Source organism: Haliaeetus albicilla, chromosome 26, assembly GCF_947461875.1.
Source record: "Haliaeetus albicilla chromosome 26, bHalAlb1.1, whole genome shotgun sequence".
In the NCBI taxonomy this organism is placed as follows: domain Eukaryota; kingdom Metazoa; phylum Chordata; class Aves; order Accipitriformes; family Accipitridae; genus Haliaeetus; species Haliaeetus albicilla.
The window spans coordinates 19,714,207-19,737,220 of NC_091508.1; the positions used below are offsets into that span (position 1 = coordinate 19,714,207).

At 61.6% G+C, this 23,014-nt stretch overlaps 1 protein-coding gene across 2 annotated transcripts in view; it reads left to right on the plus strand.

Moving 5' to 3' along the window:
* NOTCH1 (notch receptor 1) overlaps nt 1-23,014 on the plus strand; it is a 45,041-nt gene that overhangs the window by 10,776 nt on the left and 11,251 nt on the right. For both annotated transcript variants that reach the window (XM_069771087.1, XM_069771089.1), the window contains exons 3-22: nt 8,942-9,204; nt 9,578-9,916; nt 13,261-13,383; nt 13,558-13,791; nt 13,936-14,091; nt 14,212-14,397; nt 14,839-14,952; nt 15,554-15,667; nt 16,722-16,955; nt 17,278-17,388; nt 18,168-18,360; nt 18,614-18,759; nt 19,166-19,279; nt 20,287-20,406; nt 20,745-20,897; nt 21,358-21,586; nt 21,750-21,951; nt 22,098-22,251; nt 22,491-22,675; nt 22,873-23,005. In XM_069771087.1, coding sequence (XP_069627188.1) covers nt 8,942-9,204; nt 9,578-9,916; nt 13,261-13,383; nt 13,558-13,791; nt 13,936-14,091; nt 14,212-14,397; nt 14,839-14,952; nt 15,554-15,667; nt 16,722-16,955; nt 17,278-17,388; nt 18,168-18,360; nt 18,614-18,759; nt 19,166-19,279; nt 20,287-20,406; nt 20,745-20,897; nt 21,358-21,586; nt 21,750-21,951; nt 22,098-22,251; nt 22,491-22,675; nt 22,873-23,005 — 3,503 coding nt within the window. The remainder of the gene's footprint in view (nt 1-8,941; nt 9,205-9,577; nt 9,917-13,260; nt 13,384-13,557; nt 13,792-13,935; nt 14,092-14,211; nt 14,398-14,838; nt 14,953-15,553; nt 15,668-16,721; nt 16,956-17,277; nt 17,389-18,167; nt 18,361-18,613; nt 18,760-19,165; nt 19,280-20,286; nt 20,407-20,744; nt 20,898-21,357; nt 21,587-21,749; nt 21,952-22,097; nt 22,252-22,490; nt 22,676-22,872; nt 23,006-23,014) is intronic.

Sequence of the window (23,014 nt, forward strand, 5' to 3'; positions counted from 1 at the left end):
ACCAGTGTGAGCACTTGCTGAGGACCTGCCCCAGGACACTCACCCCTGCCCTGTGGGTGGGCAGTGGGACCATTTGCCAGCCTCAGCCCAGGTTGTGTTCCCCGGGGATCATCCGCTGGAATTGCATCCTTCATGGTTGCCCCTTAAATGGACTCCTCCAAGAGAAGGAGCAGGGACCGGGATGAGTGGGGAGAGCGGAGCTCAGCGCAGGGCAGCCCGATCCCACAAACAACGGGGCTGTGCGGATTTACACTGGCAGAGGATATGAAAAACATCAACTGGGGGAAAAAAAAAAAAATTTCATAGCAGCCATTGTTGAGGGTGGGAATGAGGCAAGTTTTGTCTTGGTCTCTTCCTTCGACATCTTTCATGTTTATTGTGAATGAAGCTCCATTGAAAGGCAGCTCCTTCCCAGGTAGCTGGTTACCACCCAGTGAATAGCCTGGCCACTTTGCTTAGTAATGGGATTATATTGTTTTTCATTACAATGGGAACTTTGATTCCCAAACTGTCCTGAGTAATGTCTGCTTAAGAAACAAAGCCATTTTTTTGCCCTCTCCCCTTCACGCTGGTAGGCGGAACAGGGCTCCAGCACGTTTTTCCCCACTCCTGTCCATGAGTATATCCAGCTTTGGGAATTCCTCTAGTTTCTCTCCAGATGAAAGTCTGGGTCTTAAAATCTCAATTAGATGGCTTGGGCTAGGTCAAAAATGAAATGGAACAAAAAAAACACATCAAAGACTTTGGATTGCAGTTTGCTCTTTTTAATTAAACAAGACTGGAGATCTGCTCTTGCTTTATTAACCTGATGTCACTCGAAGTAACCTGCTGCTTTGCCAACCACCCTCCCTGTGTGAAACTCTGTTTTTTTCCCAGGCTGGTGTCCCAGAGTGTTTAATAAAGCAGGGCCTGGATGGGACTTCATAAAAAAACCACCAGTTTGGTCTAGTGCTGGTTTTTGGTGCTGGGAGCTGTGTCACGGCTGCCGGAGGTGTTTGTGGGGCCATGCCGGCGCCAGGGGAGCGCGGCAGGGCCGGCGGGAGCTTTGGGGTGTATCGCCCGGTCGGGGTGCCCCGTGTGGGTGAGGGGGAGCTGGGCGGCTCTGCCTTGGCTCTCCTGCGAGCCGTGGCGAAGCCTTTGGTTTCTTAACGGACGCGTGTGCCAGAAGCCACAGAGCGAAGCTGCAGGTGAGGCGCGGGGAGCCCGGCTGTGCCCACTGCCGGGAGGGGGCTCAAGCAGCCCCCACCAGCCCCTGGCTGCCAGGGCAGGAGGGAGCATCCACGGCCCCACATGCCCCAGGGAGGTCAGGGTGGCATCCAAAAGTGTTCCTCGTTTCCCTGCACCCATCTTCTTTCTGCCAGCTCCAGGGATACCGTGCCACCCCGAGCAGGGTGGCGATGCTGGGGCAGGAACTGAGCAGGAGATGGGACCAGAGCACAGGGTGCTGAGCTCTGCTTTCCCAGTGGGACCATTTTCCAAGCCTGTCTGCCTTCCTCTGGCTCCGGAGTATGCTCCCGTGCTCGGTGGGGTGTTTCTGAGGCGAGCTGATGCTGCTGGGAAGCCATCCCGTAGACGGTCATACTCACCTGTGGTCCCTGATGATGCTCCGTGCAGGAACATGGGAGAGGGTTGTGGGGAGGCAATGGAATAAGATGGAATAGGAAGATGGAGTAAGAAGCAGATCCCTTCTCTCAGTGACACGGAGACATATCCCCGAGCACCAGCCCTTTCGCTGGTTGGACTGGAGCTGGGGGAGGTCAGGGTCCCCCAGGCTGGCACTGGGCAAACACGTCTTATGGGGAAGGGTGTAACTTCTGGAGAAAGCTGGGGTGTTGCTTCCAGGCTGTGCCAGGTGGGAAGCACTGGCACGACTGGAAAAGTGACTCCTGCGCGTGGATGCCTGACGGAAAGCAAGCTTAACGCCCAGGGTCTGCAGCTGCTGGGGTTGTGCAGGGGAAGGCGTGAAAGGAGGCAGTTGTGGTTCCTGTTCGTAAGCCCAAGGATGACGGTTACCCCGAGAGGTGTGGGGACGGTGGGGTAGGGTCGTGTCACCGCTCCGCAGCTGGGAGCAGCGTGCAGTGGCTGTGGTCCTGCGCGCAGCTAAGGGAGAGTCTCCTGCTGGTTATTTCTCCTTCCCTCAGCTGTTGCCAGCAAACACGTGAAATTCAAGTGTCCTGCTCACGTTTGGTCACTTGCTTTGCTTCACGGGGTCCGGACCACACTGGCACAGGCGTCCGCTGGGTCACGCAGCACGTTTGCTGGTGCAGAGGTCTCTGCGGGTGTGATGGTCCCTCTGTGGGGACCCTCTGCACCACGCAAGGTCACAGTCGTGGTTTCTGAACCACCTCTGTGCTGGAGTGGCTCTCCCGGGGACTCTGGGGCACAGGGAGGGCGGCTCGTCTGGGATGGCTGCTCCGGGCCACGGATACCGCGGAGCAGAGAGCAGCATCCCCCACAGCCCAGCCTGTGCCTGGGGATGGGTCTTGGGGTGTGGGAGACCCCGCACCCAGTGCCTGGGTTTGCCGCTGCCCCAGAGGCAGCGGGGACTCTCCTGGCCCCATTACTCTCAAGTACCCCCAAAACGGGGCTTGAATAAAGACCCGAGCCTCCCCTTCTCAGCTTTCCCACGGTGCTCATACCTTGGGGAAAACAACCACAGCCGTTTATGCTTCCAGCAGATGAGGGTGAGGAAGAGGTTATGTGATAGCGCAGATAAGAGGCAGCCTGGACGTGGGGCCAGTGGCTGGGATGGGGCTCCCCGCCAGCCCCCCGTCCCCTCCCGCAGCGTGGGGCTGCCCCCTGGACCTGTCCCTCCATGGGATGGGGATAGGGGACAGCCCGTGCACGTCTGGTGGCCGTGCTCCAGCTTACACCTGGTTTTCATTTTGCTTGTTAGTTTATTTTGTGCGTTTTAAGCCCGAGGTGGGTTTTACATCCAGCCCTGCCACGGTTTCAGCCCTTGGGAGGACTGCCCTGGGGCTGGGCAGGAGAGCAGCGGGTGGTGTGAGCGCAGCCGTTCTCAGCTGCGGGGCGATGAGGGCTGAGCCCCCCGCATCCAGGGCATCCCCCGTGTACCCAGCACCTCTGAAACACCCCCCGGTACCCAGGCTGCGCTTGTGCAGGGCTGACGCATCCCAAATTTGAACAAAGCCCCCGTGCCGCCATGCAGGAGCCGTGCCGGGGTGGGGTGGGCTGCAGGAGCGCCTGGGTGTCATCTGTGCTGGCTGTGGCAGATGGCAGCTTAGCGCAGAAAGGAAAACATTAGTCTTGGGTCAGAGGTCGCAGAAACATCTGCCTCGGGATGCTTTCAGTGCCCGCATTGCTGCGGAGGGACAAAACCTGTTGCTGGTGGGTTGGAGGAAAAAGCCTTGCAGGCTGCAAGCGGGGAGGGAGCGAACAAAGGGCCAGCAGCGCGCGCGGAGCCGCACGCACAGAGCGCTCGGCGCGGGAGCCACGGGCTGATGGGGGGCCGGGATGGGCCCCCCCAACTCTGCCGATGCTGCTTGTGGAGCGAGGGGGTGCTGGAAGCCACAGCGCCTGGGCAAGCACATGTGTAATGCAAAGCTGGGGTAGCAGCGTGGCAGCAGGCAGCAGAGCTTGTTGGCGCTCTGATATTTCTGCGGCTCATTCATGCTTTTGATTATATGATCTGCAGAGCTTTTCTGGAGCCTTGCTGAAATAACTGCAGCGTTGTTTGTAACTTGTTAAGGATGTGCAGCAGACACAACAAATGCACGTGCCCACGCTGAGCAGATCCAGATTTGGCCTGGGCTTGGCGCTGGGAACAGGGTGGGAATTTGGGGCCGCTGTTCCCGTTCCCAGGCTGTCCCCCAGGACTCGCTGTCTGACCTTGGACAAGGCCTTCTCCATCACCCTTCACATCACCCGTGAATCGTGCTGGAGATTTATGGGTCGGGAGCGCGGTGCATTATTAGTTGCGCCTCCCCCTTCGCAGCAGTTTGTGCTCCAGGAGCGGGTGCTCGCTCAGGGCTGGCGTGGAGGGGGAAGACGCACCGCAGCCTAGTGTCGTGGGAATCCAGCCCCCAGCCTCTGCCTGACCCCCCGAAACAAAAAGCCACCAGGATGGACAGCAGCCCCAGATGCTCAGGGGGGTGTAAATCAGTGCATTCACACCTGCAAGGACCACATGCAGCATCCCCATCCGCAGGGATGGGGACCAGGCGCTGCATCGCTGTCCTCTGTCCTGCCTGGTGCTTCGGTGACAGCCCCAGTCCCTTGGTTAGGTCACGTAGAAAATATCCTAGAAGTGAAGATTGTGAGATTGTCTGCCCTGACTTGCTCCTTTGTGCTGGCACGGTGCTGGGAGAGGGAGCATCGTGCCTTGGAGCAGGGCTTTGGCCATCACCGGGGTCAGGATGCCGTCACCCTCTGTCACCGTCTAAAATGGTGGGGTGGGTCGCAGCTGAAGCGTTTGATGCCTCTTCAGCAGGTTAATGACTCAAAGGAAACGTTTCTCAGCTGCGTGCTCAGGGGAGGGAGAGACAAGGGTATTTTTAGCCATTCCTGCCTGGGTTGGGAATGGGGTGTGCGTCACGCGTGGGACTGGGAGCATGGCCATACTGGCCTCTCCAGGGATTTCACGGAGGCTTCACAGGACCCCGGGGAGCTTGGCCACCTTTCACCACCTCGAAGCTGGTTTCTAATGGCACTTCTGAGCTGTTTTGATCCTGGAGCACCCGCCCTGTCCTCTGCCAACACATATATCTATAATTAAAGCATAGCTTTCATGTCTCTTATGCTGATTTCCATAAGCTGCTTGGGGTTTGGTTTGGGTAGCCCTCGCTTGGGAAGTGCCAAAGGAAAAACCACAGGGTGATCTTCACCTGGCTGAGCCCGCGGGGACGTCGCATCCTCCACGTCTGCCCACCTGGGAGCCCTGACGCCACCACCCGCCGGTATGTTTTCCAGAGAAAATAAGGCTTAGCTCCCTGGGCTGAGCTTTAGGAGAGGTTTTTAGCCCCTGGAGAAGTAGGTGGATGCATGATGAGGTTGCAGCATGGCTGGGAGCTGAACCTGGCTCTGCTGAATCCAGCCTTTCCAGACCTGGGAGAGCTGAAAAATAACTACGTCTTGGGCTGGCCTTATTCTTCACCTGGTTTTTGATCTCTTGCTTTGCAAGTGAGGCTTGTCTCCAGGCTTTCCTCTGCAGCCGGGACTCTAAAGCCATTGTGGTTGTTGGGCTTTTAAGTGCAGCTCCAGAGTCTCTGGCTGTGAGTGAGCTCCGGGACCCACGTGGAGAGGAAACAGCAAAATTCATCCCGTGGCTTCAGTCCGCAGCTGTGCTCTTCCCTGCCTCGTCTCAGACTTGCTCTTGCAAACATGGGCAGGAATAGCATCGTTTCTGTGCAGAAGCGTCTACAGATGATGCAGGAGCGGTGTCGAAGCTGCCGGGTGCGAAGCTGCCCGTGGGCATGTCCCGGGCACTGCCAAATGTGAGCAGAGGAGCGTCCAGTGTCCTCGTTTCGTGCTCTTGCCAAGCAGCAATATCACTATCATGATAGTGATATCCCTGCCGTCAGAGACCTTTTGCTCTGAAACCTTGAAAAGAAATTGAGATGACTTTGAAACCATGGAAAGAGTTTGAGAGGGCTCCTCGAGCTGGGAGCTGGCGTGGTGTGTGCAGTGGGTACGCGAGGGCTGTCCCCATCCCTGTCGCACTTGTGGCTGTGATTTGGGAATGGCCGGGCATCCGCAGTGGGTCTGTGCTGCACAGACCCACTCTGTGTGATGCAAACTCCTCCGTGGGTTATGGTGGCGACTACTGGATTTTAAGAGTGCCTGTGTCGTATCGCTTTTTTTCTGAAGAGTTACTTCACCAGCACTTCTCAATGGCTGGAAATACCCTCCTTGTAGGGAGAAGAAATGCGATGCATGAGCGTACCCCGGTTCCGCCTGCCCACGTGTGCCCATCGCTCGGCTCAGCCCTTTCTGGCTGGGGCAGACCCGTGCCGAGCCCTTCCTCAGCGTCTGCCTCACCCTCCTCACTCCTTGAGCTGATTGCATCCATAAACCAGCTCTTAAAACAAACAAATAGAAAGCCACTTAAAAAAACATCTACAAACTCCCTGAAATTTGAGAGGTTTCCTGAAGCAAAAGCCTGGAAAGCACCCGGGCAGCCCAGCCGGGCATGGGGCAGCCCCCAGCCCCCTGTGCCTTTAGGCAGGGGCTCCCCTGCCCCCCAGGGGAGTTCCTCCAATCACTAATTAACCTCCTGGCTAATAATCATGCCCGGGCTCAGGCTAGGCTCTTGCTCTGGCTTCCCATCCCTGAACTCAAACCACCACTTGCCTGTACTGAAATTGGAAACGGTCCGAAAACTAATTGGGTGGGAGGGCTTTCAGCTCTGCGCCCCTCGCCCCGGCCTCATTTAAGCCCCGCAGTGCAGGAACCCCAATCCCAGAGACAGCCCCCCTCCCGGCCGCCCGGCTCAACCCGGGATGCAGAGCATCGCCTCTCGGTCCCAGCTGCCCACGGCGGCACTGCCGCGAGCCAAAGCCCGCGCCGTGGCGGTTCCCGTGCCGTGGCGGTTCCTGTGCCGTGGCGGTTCCCGCGCGCTCGACGGTTCCCGCGCTGCCCCTGGGGCTCTTTGTCCAGCATCCTTTTTTTTTTTTTTTTTTCTTATTTCTTCTTTTTTTTTTCCGCCTTTTTCCCCCATTGGAGAATCTCATGACGCTTCCCTGTCGGCCAGCCGCCGCGAAAGCCCAGAGGATTGTTTTAAGAAAAAAAGCGTGTGTGGTGCGGGGAGGCGGGGGAGAGCGGTGCTTTTAACAGATGACTGCACACTTGAGCGGTTTGCCGGCGGCGTGCCTGTGCCGGCCGCCGGGCCCCGCACAATGGCCTCTCTCAGGCGGCCACGGCCCCAGCCCTCGCATTCCCCCGCACGGGGCCATGGCGCAGCCACCCAGAAGCGCCGTCGTCGCCCCACGGCCGTGGCGCCCCGGGCTCAGAGCCGCCAGCGAGCCGGGCATCGGCTGCGGGCGCCGGCAGCTGCTCTGCCTCATTAGGATGCACACCTGCTCCCCGCCGCCCTTTGTGTGCTGAGCAGATGCCCTGATTTATTATTATACACATTTTCTTTTTCATTTGGCCTGGATAATGCCGTCTCATTAACTCAAAATGTCTCCGAATCCTGACAAATTCTCACACAATCCCCAACAATGAAATCAGAATTGGGTTAAAAAAAAAAAAAAAAGGAGGAGAAGAGGAGAGGGGAAGCGGGGCTGAAACGTGGTCCTGCTGCCGCCACGGCACGGCAAAGCACGGTGGCTCCAGCTTGGGGCCGGCTGAGGGTGGGGGTTTGCTGGCTGCCGCTTCACCAGAGAAGCCCCACATTCTTGTTTTGGGGTTTGCAGGCTGGTGGGGTTTTGCAGGTGAGTGTTCTGCTCCGCAGCCGGGGGGCTGCAGCGTTCCCCAGGACCCTTCTCGCTCACCCCCAGGGGGGCTGCCTGCCACGGGAGCCTTGGAGGCCATGCACGAGGCTCGGGGACGTGACGTCCCACCAGCTCAGTGGCAACGGGTGTGAGCACGTGGTGGGTGCCCTGAGCCCCAACCTGCCAAAGCACAGCAGGGACCACGGTCCCCCAGTGCCCCGGTGCTGTCGTCTTCCCCAGCCGTCACCTCCAGCGGTGGTTGCCTTACCCCAAGCTCGCAGCAATGCGTGCAACTGCCCTCAGATTTATTTCTGCTGTCAAGGCTTCTGACAGCAGCCGGCATGCCCCGCTCTGCTGCGGTGGCATTGCCATCATGGTGTGGGACAGCAGCATGCCGGCGGCGTCTCGCTTCTCCCATGGATGCTACTCGCGACGGCTGCTCGGCGCAGCCCAGCCAGGGTAGAAAATCCCCCTTTGGAAGCAGTGTAATGTGAGCAGAGCTGGTTGGGGACAAAACACGTGGCATCTCATGTTGCAGACTTGATAGAAGAGATGCCGTGTGGGAGGGTTTGCGCTGGGGAGGTGCTGAAGGGCCTCGTCTCCGGGATCTTCGTTTGATGTCAGGTGCCCTTGGTCTCTGTGTGCACAGCTTTGCTCTGTCCTCCCTTTCCCAGGGGGAAGCTTCCCGCTCTGCGGGGTCCTGTGCCAGCCTCGCTGGGATAGCCGGCGGGATTTGCCCTTGCGGCATGTCCCTGTCGCCTGCCCCAGGTCCCGCAGCAGGCAGTTGCTCCAGCCCTGTCGACCAACAGTGACAGATGGTTGAGCCAGTGGCCGCGTCGGGGGGCCTTTTCTCAGGGCCCCCACGGAGAGGGACGCGGCAGCCGGGGCCACTCGTTCCCTCCTTCCACAGGGTTTGTCTTTGGGGAAGATCTCAGCTGGCTGCGAGGAGCAGAAATGTGTCCCACCTGCTACCAGCCGGCGCTGAGCCTGTGTTTGATTGTGTTTGAGTGATTTCTTAGGATGGAGGGAGGCTGAAAATCTCCCTGCTGGAGCAGGGACCCTGGGACGGGCAGAGGCACAGGGCTATCCCCGTGCTGCTTGTGGCCCCGTGGGCCACTGTGGGGTTTCCTCTTCCTTGGGGTCTGTGGGTTCCCGGCGGTGGGTGCGGGTATAGGGGTGCCCATCCTGGGTCCACCACGTCCCCCCCTTGTGCCTTGGTTTCCACTTCAGCAAGGGCGGGGGGGGGCAAAAAAAGCACATTGCGATGAGAAGCATCTCAGACGTCAGTGCCGAAGGCTGCGGTTTTGCAAGTCGGTGCAGGCCCCTCGATGGGGGACGCCTCTGTTCCCGGAGCCTCTTTCATCTTCCTCCTCTCAGCCCAGCGCGGCCAGGGCAGAGCCTTGCAATTGCCAAACCCGACGTGCCGGGATGCGGTGCGGGGTCAGGTCCGGGGAGGGTGTTCCCGGAGCTGGTCCCTGGGCCATCCGGGTGTCCCCCAGCCCCTCGGGACCGATCCTGCTGACGCTGACAACGTGTCTCGCCCCTGCCAGGTGTAGCGGTGCCTACGTGGGCGAGCGGTGCCAGCTGCCCAACCCCTGCCTGAGCTCCCCTTGCAAAAACGCCGGCACCTGCATCCCAGTGGTGCGCGGCAGCACCGTGGACTACACCTGCGTCTGCCGCCTGGGCTTCACCGACGAGCTCTGCCTGACGCCCCGCGACAACGTCTGCCTCAGCAACCCCTGCCGCAACGGGGGTACCTGCGACCTGCTGACGCTCAGCGAGTACAAGTGCCGCTGCCCGCCGGGGTGGTCAGGTAAGGCGGTGATGCCGCGCGGTGTGGGGACACGGTGACCCGGCTCTGGGGGGGAGAGGGACGGCTTGGGTGTGATGGGTTGCTCCTGGAAAACTCCCGTGGATGGAGAAGGGTGCTGCCTCTGATTTCGGCTTCCTCCGGTGCTGGGGGAAAGGTGGGGGGGACGGTCTGCGAACCCAAGTCGGGGCTTGGGAGGGTCCCTGGCTGAGTGAGCTGCAAGCCTCCTGCACGGGTAAGGGTTTTACGGGGGGGTAGAGGCGGTGGGAATTAGTTGCAACCCCTGTGAACACAGTCCCAGAGCCGGTTCTGCACCCCAGTGCAAAGATAGCTCCCACCAGTTTGCATCCTCATCCTCCTTCCCTGCCCTCCCCAGGCAAAACCTGCCAGCAGGCCGACCCCTGCGCCTCCAACCCCTGCGCCAACGGGGGCCAGTGCGTCCCCTTCGAAGCCCACTACATCTGCCGGTGCACCGCCGGCTTCCATGGGGCCAACTGCAAGCAGGACGTGAACGAATGCAGCATCTTGCCGCCTGTCTGCAAGAACGGTGGGAGCTGCACCAACGAGGTGGGCACCTACCAGTGCTCCTGCAAGCCGGCGTACACCGGGCAGAACTGCGAGCATCTCTACGTGCCCTGCAACCCCTCGCCCTGCCAGAACGGAGGGACGTGCCGCCAGATCGGAGATACCACCTATGACTGCACGTGCCTGCCAGGTAGGGGCTACCTCTGAGGCAGGGGACGGGGATAGAGGACCCTCTTGCAGCCCCTTGGGGCCCCCTCCCCTAAAAAAGTAGTGCCCGATCTTCCCCCGAGTTATGGCTCTGGGAGGGACAAAAACGAGCGGCTGTGGGCTCGCTGTGCTGCATGCGTTTGGGAAGACGTTGGGCCACGATGTCCGAAGAGGAGAGGTCATCTGGGGGCTTTTTATACTTGGTGATTCACCAGAATAGCTCTTCCAGAGAAGTGTTTCAGCAGAGGCCCCTGTGCGGATGCTCATATTCCAGAATAAGAGTGCCTTTTTCCGCTTTAGCTTAATCCACTTCCAGAATGGAATAATTAGCCCGGAATAGCTATTTTGGAAAGTTTCCGAGTGCGAACAGAGTTGGGAAAGGGAGACCCTCTCCGTGCTCACTGCTGCTCCCTCCGGCAAGTGCCGGAGCAGCCCAGCTGAATTAGAGCTTCTGAAATGAGGGGCTCTTGCAGGAGGGGGCCTGGCAGGGGCTGTCCCAGGACCTCAGCACCTTATACAGGAGATCAGCACCCTATACAGGAGCTCAGCACCCTGCAAGGGAGCTTGGCACCCTACGTGCCAGAGGAAAGAAAAGCGGCTGTGAAAGGGCCCCCCCTGACCCCAGCAAGCCCTTTCGCTTCTGCCATCGAGCAGTGGTCTGCAGCGCGGTCGGGGCAGGGAGCAGAAGGGGACGAGTGCGGCCCCACGCTTCCCCCCATCCCCACGCCGGCTGGAGAAATGAAATAATGGGGTTTCCTGCCGGCGGGTGGCCGGTACAGCCCAGAACCACACTGCACCCAGTGCAGACCAGGCTGTGTTTGCCGGAGGGCAAGTGCTGTTTCTGACCTGAGCCAGCCACGCTGGCCAGCTGTGGCAGACGCGGAGGGGAAGCATCCAGCCTCTTCCTTGGGAGGAAGCTGTGGGCAGTGCGAAGCTGCCTGAGAAGTCTCTCGTTGGGATTGCTTTCATCTCCTCCGGTCGCCCATAGCCCCGCAGGGACTGGGGCAGGACGAGGGGTAGGCGGCTTCTCTGCTCTGCACCCTGGGCGGTGTTTGGCATTACCGCAGGGAGCTCCAGCCTCCCTCTGCCGTAGCTCCTGCCCCACCGCCGCTGGGGACGTGGCATCGGGGCGGGGATGGGATCTCCCAGCCAGCACAGACGTACCCGCATCCTGCTGCCAGCCCGGTGCCGGGGGAAGATGCACGATCCCTGTGGGGCAGCATGGGGGAATCTCGCCTTGATCTCTGACACAGGCTCGGAGGTTCAATCCCCTTCCCAAAGCTTTTGGCTGCAATAACTCGGGAGACTCGTTAACCATCCAAAATACGCAGGGCCCTGCCGGATCCCCTGCATCCCCTCCATGCCTGCTCCTCCAGGCTGGAGCAAGGCTCCTGTCCTTAGGGGCAGCGAGGCGTTGGGGCTGACCGGGCGAGCAGCGCCGGGGAAGGAAGCCTTTCCTTCTGGGATGAGCCGGTGCGGCTGGGAGCTCCCAGGGACGATGCTCCGCGGGAGCAGCTCTGAGCCCTGGCAGGGCAGAGCAGCGCAGCATTGCCACAGGGACGGGCAGGTGGAGGGGGCAGGAGGAGCAGCGCTGTCCCTGCCCTGCCGTTCTGCTGACGAGGCACTTTTCCCCAGAGCAGCCCAAGCGTCGGGCACGTCGGGGTGAAGTATGGCCTTGGGGGAGCATCCCTGCTGCGGTGGGGGGGGGATCGGTGCTTTCACACCCAGCTGCGGCTTCGTGGGCTTCTTCCAGAAGATTTGCATGCTGCACGAGCTGGTTCACCTCCCGTGGGGTGGCACGGCACGGCCCCTGCGCCGGGCGGGGTGGCAGGGGGGTCCCTCGGCAGCTCCGCCATCCCGCATGGCTCGCTGCAGGAGCTGCATCGGCTTCGGGCGGAGGCAGGAGGGACCGGGGGCTGTTTCTCATGATAAGAGGGTGATTGATACGCTGGTATGCAGCGCAGCAGACCTGAAACAATGTCCGCTTTTCATTCCTGGAGAGGCCTGGCCGTACCGGGTTTCTTCAAGTTAAACTAATCTCAGCTGTTTTATCATGCCATCGCTGTAGAATGTAACCCTGAGTTTAAAGTAATTGCAGTACTAATTACTCATTCGGATGGTTCAAAATGAGTTAATCCTGGTATCTAGGACATTGCCAGTTATTGCTGTTCAGTCTCAGCCCAGCTGCTTAAAAATGAGGCACAAATCAAAGTTATCTGCTTTGGACTCCTACCAGCAATCATAAATAGCTGTTGCTGCTCCTCTTGTGATGGGGCTGAGGCTACGGGGGAGAGGAAAACGTGGCCCTTTGGAGAGGGAGAGAGTGGAAAACCCCCAGTTGGGCCAGGGTCTGGGGTCCCACAGATGATGAACCTGGGCACCCGGTCCCTTCCCATGGAGGCAGAGGTGATGTAGTGAGCTGCCTGGGCCGGGGAGCAGCCCGGTCTGGACCTGCAGAATGCCTTGGGGAGTTTGGGGGAGCTGCAGGTGCACGCCGGCACCGCGGGGAGCTGCCGCGGGCTGGCATTGCCATCCCGACCCCAAGCGCCTGGGTGGGCTGGGAAGGCTGATGCCCGGCGGCTGGGTCGGGGGCTTTGGGGTCTTAGAGTAAATGCAGCTCTTAACCCAAGGGGCTGTTAGAGGAGGATGGGGTGGCTTGGCAGATGCCCGTAGAAGGGCTGGGCCGTTTGATTTCTGCTGCAGATGCCAGAGGGAGAGGCCAGGGGCGGCGCGGTTTCCATGCGTGCCGCGCTATTAGGTGGAGGCGATAAGATAAACCCGAGCAGCCGGGCTCACGGCGCGAGAGGTGGGCTGGGATTAGCGCAGCGCGGCGTGGGGCGGTGGTTCCCCCTGCCAGGGACTTGGATCCCCCTCCGGGGAAAGCGCTGCTGCTGAGGCTCTTTACATGTGAAATTAAAAGCCGGTGAGTCAGCACCGGGTGCCGCAAGCCTTTGTGGGAGCAGCCCCGGTTCATCCTGGCTTGCCGTGGAGCCGGATCCTCCAACGCTCGGGGCGAGCGTCTCCAGAGCTGGGGGCTTTAGCAGGTGAGCCCCACGCCGGGGACGTCCCGTCTGCCCTGCATGGAGGAAGCCACCACCAGGCTCCAGCGATGGTGCCCTGGCAGGGAAACCTGCACGGCAGAACCAAACCCCGGCAGAGGCGGGACGGGGCTGGGGATGAAACCGGGCGGCTGGGCTGGGAGTAGCTGGTGCACGCTCGGCACCCGATAACAAGCAACCTGCCATCGGTGGGGGGCTGGCGGGGGGCTGAGGCAGTGGCATGGCCGGTTGGTCAGTTGGCGTCATGGCAGATGTCACCTCTGCACAGGGTTTACGGGCCAGAACTGCGAGGAGAACATCAATGACTGTCCAGGCAACAACTGCAAGAATGGTGGCACCTGCGTGGATGGCGTCAACACCTACAACTGCCAGTGCCCACCCGAGTGGACAGGTAATGCCACTGCCGACAGCAGGGATGGCACGGGGCTGGGCTGGGAGGATGGATCCTTCCTCAGGACGTGCTGGGGACCGGGTGGGGAGAGCCATCCTGCTTTGCAGCGATGCTCGTGGAGCCTGCGGGAACTGGGCAGCGCCAGCCTCATGCAGGTGCCCTGTCCCCTGGCAGGTCAGTACTGCACCGAGGATGTGGACGAGTGCCAGCTGATGCCCAACGCTTGCCAGAACGGGGGCACCTGTCACAACAACCACGGCGGCTACAACTGCGTCTGCGTCAACGGCTGGACGGGTGAGGACTGCAGCGAGAACATTGATGACTGTGCCATGGCCGCCTGCTTCCACGGGGCCACCTGCCACGATCGGGTAGCCTCCTTCTACTGCGAGTGCCCCCACGGCCGCACAGGTGAGGTCCTTGTCCCATCTTGCCCCCTGCTCGCGGTGCAGGGTGGCAGCTCCCTGCATGTCCCCTGGCTCCTAGCTGAGGTCTTGGTGCGTGATGACTTACGTGCCCATCGCCCTTGACGTGCACCTGCCTTTTGCCGCCCAGGTTTGCTGTGCCACCTCGATGACGCCTGCATCAGCAACCCCTGCAACGAGGGCTCCAACTGCGACACCAACCCTGTCAACGGCAAAGCCATCTGCACGTGTCCTTCGGGGTACATGGGGCCAGCCTGCAACCAGGACGTGGACGAATGCTCACTGGGTGAGCGCTGGGGCTGAGCTCATGCGGGTGGCAGAGGAGCAGCTGGGCAAAGCGCCGGTGCAGCCAGGAGCTCACGTGCAGCCGGGATCGTGTCCTGTGAGCCGCGCTTGTGTGTTGCAGGAGCCAACCCTTGTGAGCACGCGGGGAAATGCATCAACACCCAGGGGTCCTTCCAGTGCCAGTGTCTGCAGGGCTACTCGGGCCCTCGCTGCGAGATCGACGTCAACGAGTGCCTCTCCAACCCCTGCCAGAACGATGCCACCTGCCTGGACCAGATTGGGGAGTTCCAGTGCATCTGCATGCCGGGTGGGTGGGCAGCCCTGCGGACCCCTGCCCCGGTGCTGGGTGTGGGTGACGGGAGGGCTCCGGGTGCCCCTGAGCTTCAGCTTGGTGTCAGTTTGGGTGAGGAGCCATGGGAGGCTTGTGTGCCTGGGGACAGCACTGAAAAGAAAGAGCTTGGTAAAGATTGCACGGTCTCCTGCAGCAGTGGGGGGCACCATTAGCCCTGCTCTGGACTCGTCCTCTTGCCGACCTTGCTGGCTTGGATCAAGCCAAGGGCAGGGAGATCCAGGGTAGACAACCACGGAGCAGCCTGTGTATCAGGTCCTACTACCTGTAGCACAGCTCCTGAGCTGCATTCATAAAGACGGGGGGGGACACCAAACATGCCCTGGCATAATCTGCCCATCCTGCTCGTTGTGCCAGCTCCGTGCTGTGGCGCTGACAGTGTGCCGGGTGTCTCCGCAGGTTACGAGGGGGTTTACTGCGAGATCAACACGGACGAGTGTGCCAGCAGCCCCTGCCTGCACAACGGCGACTGCCTCGACAAGATCAACGAATTCCACTGCGAGTGCCCCACTGGTACGTGGCATCCGTCCCACTGCCATCGCGGTGGAAACAAAGCCACGATGCATCCCAGCTTGAGCCGGGAAGGAGCCGAAAATGGGCTCCTTAAATTTTGGAGCCCCCCGAAATGGGGAGAGTGGGCTGAGCACCTCTCGGTGCTTTTGGTGGGGGGTTCCCCCATTGCGGTGAGGGGCTGAGCTCCGCGCAGGCAATGCTGCTCCGGGTCCGGCCCATGGGAGAGGGGAAGGAGGATTAAACCCCACGGCTTTGCACTTGAAAAGGCCCCTCTTTGGGAAGGAGAGCCGGGGGCTGGGGGGGGCCGCACCAGCAGCTTTGAATGCGGTGTCAAAGTCACGGGGTGGAGCGGAGAATGGGGAGACGGTTAATCTGTGAAAGGAGGTTTTGAAGTTCAGAGACTTTGCTCCTCTAGAGATGTAAATAAGATGCTCTCAATGGCGGGTCGCAGCCCCGCATTCAGGGCCCCCAGCAGCCATCCCCATGGAAACCTGGCGCCCCGGCCGGGACGCGGGGGGCCCGGTGGGATCTGCCCGGCGGCAGGGGGGAGGCTGGTGGGTCCAGTCGCTGCGCGGGGACGTGACTTCTCCCTCCGTTCCAGGCTTCAACGGGCACCTGTGCCAGTTTGACATCGACGAATGCGCCAGCACCCCCTGCAAGAACGGTGCCAAATGCGTGGACGGTCCCAACACCTACAGCTGCGAGTGCACTGAAGGTGAGGGGTCCCCATGTACCGGGGGGCTCCGGGGTCCCACCCCACCGGCCACAAACAACCCACCTTCTTCCCTGTGATGCGCCATAAAACCACGTTGTCAAATTATGAACAATACCCACCTCCCCAAGCACCTGCCTCGGGGGGGGGTCTCCGAACCCCCCCCGGCAGCGGGGTCGGTCCCTGCCGATGTGACTCCCATGGGGCAGGACTGTCCCTTTCCCAGGCATCGGCGGAGTGAGTCGAGCCCTGCTGCCCGTCGGGCCCGGAGCCGGGCATAACGAGCCCAGCGCTCATTAGGTGTGGCCCCGCAGCAGCCGTCCCACCGTGCTCCCTGCCTCGGCGGCGGGCGGCAGCGAGGGGGAAGGCAGGAAGGAAGGAATAAAGCTGCCTCTATGGGGACGCAAGGTGCAGGGCTGCGGGGGCTCGCCGACCGAAACCCAAGGAGCGGTTGCACAAAATGATGACTTGAGCCCTGGTGGCAAACAGTGGCTCTTTTGTGGAGCAGCTCCCGCCAGAAATCTTCCAGCTGAATGGCCTCTAATTAGTGTCTTGCTAATGCCAAGCCCCGATGAAAAGCTGCTATGTGGGCTTGGCGGGGTCTAGTCAAAGCTGTACTTTGTCCTCAGCTCTCCACCCCCAAACCCGGCGGGGAGGGAGCTGGCCAGGAGAATAGGATCTGCTGGGGGGGTTATTATTCAGGGGTGCCTGTGGCCGGCCCCCCCGCACGCTCCGGGACGAGCCGCGGGCGAGCGCGGGGCCCCGCTCCTGAGCCGAGGCGGCTTAATGCAGGTCATTGTGCGCCCCGGGACAAAGCCCGCAAGCCGGGGTCTGACCAGCCCTGCCGCCGGCGTGCCAGGGTGCTTCCTTGCCTGCACCCCGTTCCCGGGGGTCCCAAGGCTCGTGGTGGGGTAGGTGGGCAGGTCAAGCCACCCCGGTGTACTGCCTCACACCTGGCCGGGGTGGGAAGGAGCGTCCCTTGTCCTGACCCCGCATCCTCCATCCTCACCCCATGTCCCCCATGCTGACCCTGTGTGTCCCCCGCCGCTGGTGGCAGGTTTCTCGGGTGCTCACTGTGAGATCGACATCGATGAGTGCGACCCCGACCCGTGCCACTACGGGACCTGCAAGGACAGCATCGCCGCCTTCACCTGCCTCTGCCAGCCCGGCTACACGGGCCACCGCTGCGACATCAACATCAATGAGTGCCAGAGCCAGCCCTGCAAAAATGGAGGGACCTGCCAGGACAGGAACAACGCCTACAACTGCCTCTGCCTCAAAGGGACCACGGGTGAGCGGGAGGAACCCCCCGGGGGCTCCACGCAGGTCGGCCGTGCCGGTGCAGCACCCCATCCCCAGGCGGGTTGGCCCTGGGCCACCGCCGTCAGCCAGCCCGGTGCCGGGGCCAGCCCGGGGTGTCTTTGGTGAGGGCGAGTTCTCCCGGTTTGGTGCCCGGCTTTCGGCAGGAACCGCACCCCAGCTGGGAGCCGGGGAGCCGCTGGTGGTGGAGGCACTTTATTGTGGAGCGGAGGCAGCAGTCGGTGCCGGCGGGCTTCGTTTTGCCTTGTCAGCGGGGCTGGGGACCCCCTTAATGGCACCACTCTCCTCCCCAGGTCCCAACTGCGAGATCAACCTGGACGACTGTGCCAGCAACCCCTGCGACTACGGCAAGTGCATCGACAAGATCAACGGCTACGAGTGCACCTGCGAGACGGGGTACACAGGTGAGAGCAGGGCACGGTGGCCACCCTGGCACCCTGGGGACCTGGTCTGGATCCAGCCTGGCGCTGGGGAGCCCTGGGATGCCCCCTGTGCCCGCGGCAGTGCAGGGATGCCTGCAGCTGGTGGTGCCCCGCGCAGCCCCGGGCGAGGGTGCGGCGAGGAGGGGAGATGCTGCCATCCCGCTCGCCGGAGGTTTTGCACCCTCCAGTGCTCCTGCTTGTTCAGGAGGGTGACCCTGGCTCAGGCCGAAATCAAAGGGGTGTCTGGTGCCGCGAATTCGACTCCTGCTGCGCCCACTCCCATGGGTATCGGGTTGCCGCCTTGTCCGACTGGTTTGTTTGATCGCTGCTGGAAATGGCGGAGGGCTTTGATGGGAGCAGCCCCCACCTCTCCCCGCTCGCGCGGCCCCTTGTCCTCCCGCTCGCAGGGAGCCACAATAAAGCCTGGCTTTGTCAGCCGCGGCAGGTAGGGTTACAGGCTGAAACCGGCTCCCTTCGTTATTCCCTCCTGGACCAAACGAGCCCAGGGCACAGCCTCTTCCCAGTCATGTTTAATTAAGCCAGGTGGGCGATGCAGGGTGTGAAGTCACCCTACCCGGAGAGCAGCCCGCTCCTACGCAGGCGGCACACGTGTGGCTGGAGATTTGAGCCTCCGGCAGCCGTTCCCCAGGTGGCTGGAGGGGGACCTGCCCGGTGGGTGCTCCCCGGGAGGTGGCATGCACCCACCGTGCCGTGCCGTGCATCCCGTGGGGGTCACAGTTCCTCACCTCCCGCTTTCCCAGGGCACATGTGCAACATCAACATCGACGAGTGCTCCAGCAACCCTTGCCACAACGGGGGCACGTGCAAGGATGGCATCAACGGCTTCACCTGCCTCTGCCCCGAGGGCTTCCACGACCCCAAGTGCCTGTCCGAAGTGAACGAGTGCAACAGCAACCCCTGCATCCATGGGAAATGCCACGATGGGTTGAACGGGTAGGCTGAGGGTGTGGGGGCTGCTGGGGGGCTGCTGGGACCAAAGGGCCACCCAGCAAAGTCGGGGTTAGAGGCAGGGCAAACAGCCATCCCCTGTGCCGGTGCTCATCCATGCTCTGTGCTAGTGCCAGGGGATGTTTCCCTGCAGGGGCACAATTAAGAGCCGGGGTTCGCTGGGTAAATGATGGCTGGTGTAGCCAGCAGGCTAGGTCGGACCAGGTCCTGTGCTTTATGCCCCAATTTTTCCCCAAAGCTACAGGTGTGACTGCGACCCAGGCTGGAGTGGGACGAACTGCGACATTAACAATAACGAGTGTGAATCCAATCCCTGCATGAACGGTGGCACCTGCAAGGACATGACCAGTGGCTACATCTGCACCTGCAGGGAGGGCTTCAGCGGTAAGGGCGCAGCCAGGGACACTGCCCTGTCCCCCCCATGCTTGGTGGGGCCTGGGTGGGAGCTGTGGTGGGCTTCCCCGTGATGCTAGATGGGCTGGAGGCTTTGCTGTGGGGATGGCGGAGACCCCAGGTCTGGTTGGGAGATAGAATCATAGAATTGTTTAGGTTGGAAAAGACCTTTAAGATCATCAAGTCCAACCGTCATGTGGCAGTACAACCAGATGTGGCAGTGCAGCCAGCCTGGGGACCTTCAGCAGAGTTTGGGCACCCATGGCTGGAGCTGAGAGCAGGAGGCTCTGCCAGGGTGATGGGTGGGCCATTGTCACCACATCCCCACTCTTCCCTCAGCCCGCTCCCACCAGCACGCCTCCATCACAGCCGCTTTTATCTATTTTTCTTAACGCAGGACCCAACTGCCAGACCAATATCAACGAATGTGCTTCCAACCCCTGCCTGAACCAGGGCACGTGCATCGACGATGTCGCCGGCTACACCTGCAACTGCCTCCTGCCCTACACAGGTGAGGGGGAGCACCCCGTGCCCCCCAGGCCCTCACCGGGGCTCTGCGCGGCTGCTGCTTCGGGTGTGACAGCAAATCGTTCCCTCTGCGTGTACAACGAGCCGGCACCAAGCGTAGAGGCTTCCCTCGCGCTGCTCTGCCGTGGGGCTGCCCATGGCCGTGGCTCCACCTCCCCGTGCCACGGCACAGCTGGAGGAAATTTGGAGGAGCTTTGGGAACCAGCCAGCCAGAGCTTCCTCCCTCCTCCTCCTCCTCTTCCTCCTCCCGGAGGGCACCGAGGCGGTGGCTTGGCCGCAACCAGCACCCAAAGCAGCAGCACCAGGCGGCCGCCCCGCTCGCAGCCCACCACCCTGGGGGGGTCGGCCGCTGCCGGTGGCCCCGTTCTTCTGCCCTGATGCTCGTGCTGGAAAAAGAGGGCCGAGGGGCTGGGGGATTCTGCTGAGCCAATTCCTGTTTGCCGGCCTCCCGCTTCCGCTCGCGCAGAGCCGCAGCCGGTGCACAATTGCAGGAAGCCGTGAGCTGTTTCCTGCCCTCGGCAGTGGCCATAGAAACCCCTGGGGGGGACGGGGACGGGGCAGGTGGGGAGGGGAAGGCTCTGGAAAATAGCAAAGGCCAGTTCGGGAGATACTGGCTGACAGGGAAGATAAGGGTTCGGAGGGAACGTGTCCCTTGGCTGGACGTAAACAGGAAAAGCGGCTGAGAGGGACCGGGGCGGGGAGTGCGAGGGAGGAAAGACACCCCGAGCGGCGCTTCCCTGCCAAAGGAAGTGTGCGGCGCTTTAACGCAACCCAGATTGCCAGGGCTTAAAGGATTCGTGGGGGGGCCCCAGGGTCACGGGGGACCAGGAATGGAGGAGACGGCCCCAGCTGGGCTGCCCGGGGGCGGTGGGGAAGCCCAGGGCCTGTGCCAGGGCTGGCAGCAGCCCCAGGGCAGGGGACAGGGGTAGCAGGGTCTTGGGCCAGCCGTCGTTTCAGACCGGGTGTCAGCGGGTGCTTGTGCCTGTGCAGGAGCCACCTGCGAGGACGTGCTGGCCCCCTGCGCTGGCGGCCCCTGCAAGAACGGTGGCGAGTGCCGGGAGTCGGAAGACTACGAGAGCTTCTCCTGCAGTTGCCCATCCGGCTGGCAAGGTAGGGGCATGGCCCGTCTGGGGGTTCAGCACACCCCGCACTTCTCAGCTGCTCAGGGAGCGAAAGACGGAGAGGAGGGAGGGTGGTCAGGGACCAGCAGCGGGCAGGTGGCTGCCTGCGTGCCCTGCACAGTGCCCGGCCTTGGGGAGGGTCCTGACCTGCCCCACGGCTCGGGAGGGTGGATGGGATGCGGCCATCACCCGCAACCCTCGGTGAGGGCAGTTTGCTGCGAGGGCTCCCACCCTGGTGCGAGCGGTGCCCAAGACATCATCGTCGTCCCCGGGGGCTTTCGTCAGCACCTCCAGCCCATGTGGTCCCCGTCCCACTCTGTCCCGCAGGTCAGACCTGCGAGATTGACATCAACGAATGCGTGAAGAGCCCCTGCCGCAATGGGGCCACGTGCCAGAACACCAACGGGAGCTACCGCTGCGCCTGCAGAACCGGCTTCACCGGCCGCAACTGTGACACCGACATCGACGACTGCAAGCCCAGTAAGAGCAGGGGTTGCTCCGTGGACCACGCTCAGCCTGGCCCCGAGCCGTCAGCTTTGTTGCCCTTCCTGGGGCTGGGATTTTCCTTCCCGTGCATGGGCGAGCCTCGGCCGCTGCTTTGGCTTGGGCCGTGCTGCGAGCTCTGCCCAGACTTTTGGGCCACCTCAAGCACGTCCCAGTTGAGTTGCGTCAGTCCAAGGCCAGATGAGAGCTGGCAGGAAGGAGTCTGAGGGGAGAGAGGGATGGGTGGGCAGTAAGCAAGCGTGTCCCATGTGCCCTCCTTGTGCCCAGTCCCCCGGCAGGGCTGGCCCAGCCTCTGCCTGGTCCACGGGCTCTGTCCCATCCCTCCACGCGGCCAGGGGACATGTGTCAGGACAGTGCTGTGGGGCAGCTCCCGGGCAGGGCTGCTGCACCAGGGCTGGACCCATTGCATCTTCACATGTACGTCCCTCCTCTCCAGATCCGTGCCATAATGGTGGCTCCTGCTCCGACGGCGTCGGCACGTTCTTCTGCGAGTGCCTGGCTGGTTTCCGTGGGCCCAAGTGCGAGGAAGACATCAATGAGTGTGCCAGCAACCCCTGCAAAAATGGTGCCAACTGCACCGACTGCGTCAACAGCTACACTTGCACCTGCCCCTCCGGCTTCAGCGGCATCCACTGCGAGAACAACACGCCTGACTGCACGGAGAGGTACAGCCCTGCGCGGCTCCTGCCGCGGGCGCAGACTTTGTCAGGGCTGGAGCAAGGGCCTGAGGTCCTTGCACTGCCCCGGAGCCCTGGGCCAGTTTGTGGGGGCTTTGGCATGGAGCACGACCAGCGGTGACTCACTGGGATGTGATGTCTGTGTTCCCAGCTCCTGCTTCAATGGTGGGACCTGCGTGGATGGCATCAACACCTTCACCTGCGTCTGTCCGCCTGGCTTCACGGGCAGCTACTGCGAGCATGACATTAACGAGTGCGACTCCAAGCCCTGCCTGAACGGGGGCACGTGTCAGGACAGCTACGGGATGTACAAGTGCACTTGTCCGCAGGGATACACCGGGCTCAACTGCCAGGTAGAGGAGCCTTGGGCCGTCAGCCGCTGACCCCAGCGCCTCTCCGTGCATGCTGGCTGTGGGGATTTGGGGGATCACCGCAGCCTCCATTCCTGCAGAAGCCCTACTGGGTCCTGACCCCTGTCCCTTGCTCTGCTCCCCCCCAGAACCTGGTGCGTTGGTGCGATTCCTCTCCCTGCAAAAACGGAGGCAAGTGCTGGCAGACCAACAACCTGTACCGCTGTGAGTGCAACAGCGGATGGACAGGGCTCTACTGCGATGTCCCCAGTGTCTCCTGCGAGGTGGCCGCTAAGCAGCAAGGTCAGTCCCTGCCATGTGTACGGCCTCACAGGGCTGGGGAGGGGTCTCCAGTTGCCCCCGTGTTGGGCTCTGAGCAGAGACATGCTCACTTCTCTTGGTGAGGATCTTTGGCACAACCAGAGCGATCTCAAGGATTGCACCCCCCGAGGCCGCGGTCCTGGCTGTGATCCCCGGGACGTGTCCCTGCAGTGCGTGGGTGTCACCGAGGTCCCCGCGTCTCACTCTACTCTCCCCGGCAGGTATCGACGTAGCACATCTCTGCAGGAATTCGGGGCTCTGTGTGGACACCGGCAACACTCATTTCTGCCGCTGCCAGGCCGGCTACACCGGCAGCTACTGCGAGGAGCAGGTGGACGAGTGCTCCCCCAACCCCTGCCAGAACGGAGCCACATGCACAGACTACCTGGGAGGCTACTCCTGCGAGGTGAGTGCCGCGGGGGACGGAGATGTACAGGGAGAAAAGCACCAGTTACTGCCTTTCTGCTGCCCAAGGAGCTGCCCCAGCTTCAGGCTGGCTCAGTGCCCCTTTAGAGGGTTGAAGGCTGGGGTGCTGGCTGTGCTCCTGCAGCCATGTGGGAATTGAGTGAACCTCTCTGATAGTTCCCCACTCCCTCCTTGCAGTGTGTGGCTGGTTATCATGGAGTTAACTGCTCAGAGGAGATCAATGAGTGTTTGTCCCACCCATGCCAGAATGGAGGAACCTGCATCGATCTCATCAATACCTACAAATGCTCCTGCCCCAGAGGAACTCAAGGTAAATTAA